Consider the following 4123-nt stretch of genomic DNA (forward strand, 5'->3'; position numbering starts at 1 on the left):
AACAATTTAACATAAATTTATTAAAAGTTTAACAAAAATTACATGTTTAGGGCCCTATGAAATGTTTTTTTTTTTCCAACCTTATGTTTTATTGTAACCAAATTTTGTTTTAGCATGTCTAATTATTTGAAAGCATAAAACGAGTTTCATGCATTCTTTCAATAGCCTTATGATTTTTTGCTCAGAAATTCTGTGCTGTGTATTTACATTTTGTTTTAAGGCATAAACATTCATTTAATCTATCTTTTAAGTAATGAAAATTAAACAAATTTTATTTTTTGGAAAATAAAGAACATCAATTTATTAAAAGTTTAACAAATATTACATGTTTAGGGCCCTATGAAATGTTTTATTTTTCCAACCTTATGTTTTATTGTAACCAAATTTTGTTTTAGCATGTCTAATTATTTGAAAGCATAAAACAAGTTTCATTCAATAGCCTTATGATTTTTTGCTCAGAAATTCTGTGCTGTGTATTTACATTTTGTTTTAAGGCATAAAACATTCATTTAATCTATCTTTAAAGTAATGAAAATTAAACAAATTTAATTTTTTGGAAAATAAAGGTAATTTAATATTACAATTAAAATATTGAATGCTTATTCCTTAAAAATAAGGTTTTAATAAATGTAGTAGTAGTAGCAGTCTGTTACGTACATTCTACTCAACAATAGTAATATATTTCTGCCAATGCCCTCAAGTTAAACCGAACTTTTATTTTGACGGGTTGCAGTAAATACCTTTACATTTCTGTGTGTGTATGACATGATGATAGTTTTACTAAAATGAAATGGTCAAATGCTCATGAAGTGACTCTCAAAGCAGTTCTGGAGATGTTGTTCATGTATTTATGTCCTCATTAGTGAGACGGCAGATGTTAATATCACCGGAAGCGTCACGAGCGTTTCAGAACGAGTACTACACAAAACCGCGCGACTGCACCATTCATTAACACAGAGACACGCAGAATTCATATTTAAATATGAATCGTTTTGCGGGTTAATATTTACAAATACTAGTGGGAGTGGGCTAACGTGTGTGTGTGTGTGTGTGTGTGTGTGTGCTGTGCGCGATGCAGAGAGCGCGACCATAAAGTAGAGACCGAAATGACGTGCCTTTGTGTAAATAAGATAAATAACATAACGCTATTTAGTTTGCTTAATAAAAGAACAAGGTATATACCTGTTTTATAGGAAAGGTAATTAAAAATATATTAGGGCCGCCCCCCTAATATAATGGCAGGGGAAACACTGTATATGGGTCAAAGACGTTAAGATTTCCGCATTAAAAGAAATTTACAAAAGTGATTTTATGTCCATAGAAAGCACATTAAATGTAAGTAAAGTGTCTACTTTTAAGGTTTTAAAATAGTTTTTGGAGAATAAAATGTTAAAATTTGGTTGAAATAATGTTGTCATTCAGTGTAACACAATATTTATGTAAAAATTCAAACGCCATGCTTATACTGACGTGTACATATTAAAATATATAAAAGAATAAGGGAGCATATTACATTTTATTGTGTTTTAAATGAGTAAAAAATTCTTACTGACAAATGGGCAAAACCTAGGATAGTGGCAAATTTAAAAAATGTAAAATTACAACTAATTAGTATTTGGGGTGAAAGTAATTAGTCTTTTAATATGTCATAAATTGATTTTTGTTGTAAGTATGCCTGACAAGATTGTTACACTGAATGACATTTTAGTGGGAATCTTCTGTAAATCACGGAAAAATGTATGATACTTATTTTTTGCTCAGAAAAACTAAAACAAAATTGCAATTAAATTAAACAGAAAACATTTAAATTTTGGGGGGGGAAAACAACAACAATTTAAAGCAGTATTACACTTTTATTGTTTTTTTGCGTAAAGCCTTTTTCGTCTTTGACCCATATACACACACAAAGCAGTACTGTTTTGATGCTTGAAAACCACTTTTCATATATGTGATATATACACACACACACACACACACATACATACATACATGTAAATATATAAAAGTGTGCAAAGTTGGAAGAAGTGTCAAATGTCTCTGTGTAGGTGCGCACTGTGGATGAGATGAATTATGACTTTCAAGCCTTGGCTCTGGAGTCTCGTGGAATGGGTGAGGTATGTTATTAGAGTCCTTAAAAAGCCTAGTAATCCTTTTGCATCCTTTTTGACCAGTATCACAAGTGTTGAGTTCCCTGTAATACTTTAACATATGTTAACTAGTTTTTTCCTGTTGTTTGTATGAATATACTTTGCAAAAAGTGATTGGCATGTTGACCTTTTTTGCAGCTTCTTCCTGCGAAAAAATTGTGGGAATCAGATGAATTAGCAAAAGATGGACGCAAAGGGATGTTGCTGGGTGAAGAATGGAGAGAAAATGCCTGGGGTGCTTCCCGTAAGTTCTTCTAAAATGCCACCATGTTTTGATCATGAAATATAACTGAAGAAACATTCATGCTGAGATAAAATTGGACACGTTTGACATTATGCTTCAGAGAAGGCTCACTTTAGTTTATGCTAAAGGTGTACCAAATATTTGTTGCTGTTATGTTTTTTGCCTATAATTTAGTCTCCCCATATAGTTAGCACTTTATACAGCAGAGATAGTTTCAAAGCAGATTCACAGTATTAAACAGGAAAGTGACATGAATCAATGAAAACGTAAAAAATGAGGCACATACAAAATTCTGCTACAAAGCAGCTGTGGTAGCTACTGGTACTTCGTTACCAAGTTGATACCTGAATTTAAAAACTATGCCAGCCTTTCTGCTGTACCAGTTGTACAGAGTGCAGGTTCAATCCAGTATCGGCTGATTCAAACATTCCCGTATTTGTGTGAGCACTCTATGAGCGTTCCATAGTTCCATTTTTAACAATAACTGATAAACCTTAAAATACAGACCACTTGTGAGCTCAGAGGTTGTTAATTAATTGTATATGCTTTTCTTTAACCCATCTATTCGCATTAATTAAACTATTTTTATTATAATTGTGTTTAATACAATTTGTGGAGTTGGAATTTGTGGTGGAAAAACTACATTACCCATGATTAGGGTTGAAATGACTATTCAACATTATCAATTACAATGCAAAAATTGACGTCATATTTTTTAGAATAGTTTGATCTCATTTTACCTAATGTAAGGGTCTGCAATAATGAGATTTTACCACTGTGGCGCTGTAGCGCAAGAGTGTAATTCAGCCATTCCCACTAGGCTTGTCGCGATAATTAAATAACCGTCTAATCGCGATTATTTGATCTACGATTATTGTGCTTTTTATACAAGACAAGGGGGAGTCATACACCAAAAGAAACAGAAGAGCACCAGTTTGCTTTTCATGCACTATAGCCTATACAGGGCTCCAGACTCATTCTTCCCACTGGTTGCTCTTTTGCAACTAACTTTCTCAGCTGGTCGCACAGCACATGATTTGATCGCAGTATTTAAAAAAAATTGTTTTTGCGCTACAACATGGGATTATTCAATGCATGCTGATAAACTTTTATCATAGTTTATAGTTATATGGAAACGAAAGTGGTTAACATTCAACCCGTTCTTTACCATAAGTAGTATTATTTGTGATTTGAATTTTGTGAATGGGAGTTTCTCTTTTGCTGTGTTAAGCTGCGGACTTCGGATGCTTTCACTTTCGAATTCGTGATCTTGTTGGCACTGTTTTGCTACAATCTACACACCTTTCATTTTTTTAAGACTAAAACAAAAGATGGATTCATTGTTATTCTCAATTAAAAAGCACAACAACAATAAATCAGTAAGATACAATGACTAACTAGCTTACAAAATGTTTATTAACAAAAACGAATAAGATGGCATGGCACACACCACATGCCGTATTATATACCGACTAATAAATTACAGAACGGTTAGCAAACTCTGAGGAATCAAATAAATAAAAGAGAGCCTCTATAGTGTAATGTGAGGTAAACAGCAAAGATAAGTTTTTCAAAAATGAAAACAAAAAGAAAAGTAAAACTAACGGTGACAGTGCTTGCATGTTTTTTCCCCCCACAAGAATACCAGCATGTTCACCTTCTCTGGTTTAAGAAGCGGTCTTTTACTTGACTTTCGCTTGAAAACCATCCATCGTTTCCTCAATATGCGCGT

The 4123-nt window shown here is 32.9% G+C and overlaps 1 protein-coding gene across 2 annotated transcripts in view; it reads left to right on the forward strand.

Moving 5' to 3' along the window:
- LOC107704816 (pumilio homolog 2-like) overlaps window positions 1-4123 on the forward strand; it is an 18679-nt gene that overhangs the window by 2311 nt on the left and 12245 nt on the right. For both annotated transcript variants that reach the window (XM_016507844.1, XM_016507843.1), the window contains exons 3-4: window positions 2046-2114; window positions 2286-2391. In XM_016507844.1, the coding sequence (XP_016363330.1) occupies window positions 2046-2114; window positions 2286-2391 (175 nt within the window). The remainder of the gene's footprint in view (window positions 1-2045; window positions 2115-2285; window positions 2392-4123) is intronic.

This window comes from Sinocyclocheilus anshuiensis, unplaced genomic scaffold, assembly GCF_001515605.1.
Source record: "Sinocyclocheilus anshuiensis isolate Anshui unplaced genomic scaffold, SAMN03320099.WGS_v1.1 scaffold39, whole genome shotgun sequence".
Classification (NCBI taxonomy): domain Eukaryota; kingdom Metazoa; phylum Chordata; class Actinopteri; order Cypriniformes; family Cyprinidae; genus Sinocyclocheilus; species Sinocyclocheilus anshuiensis.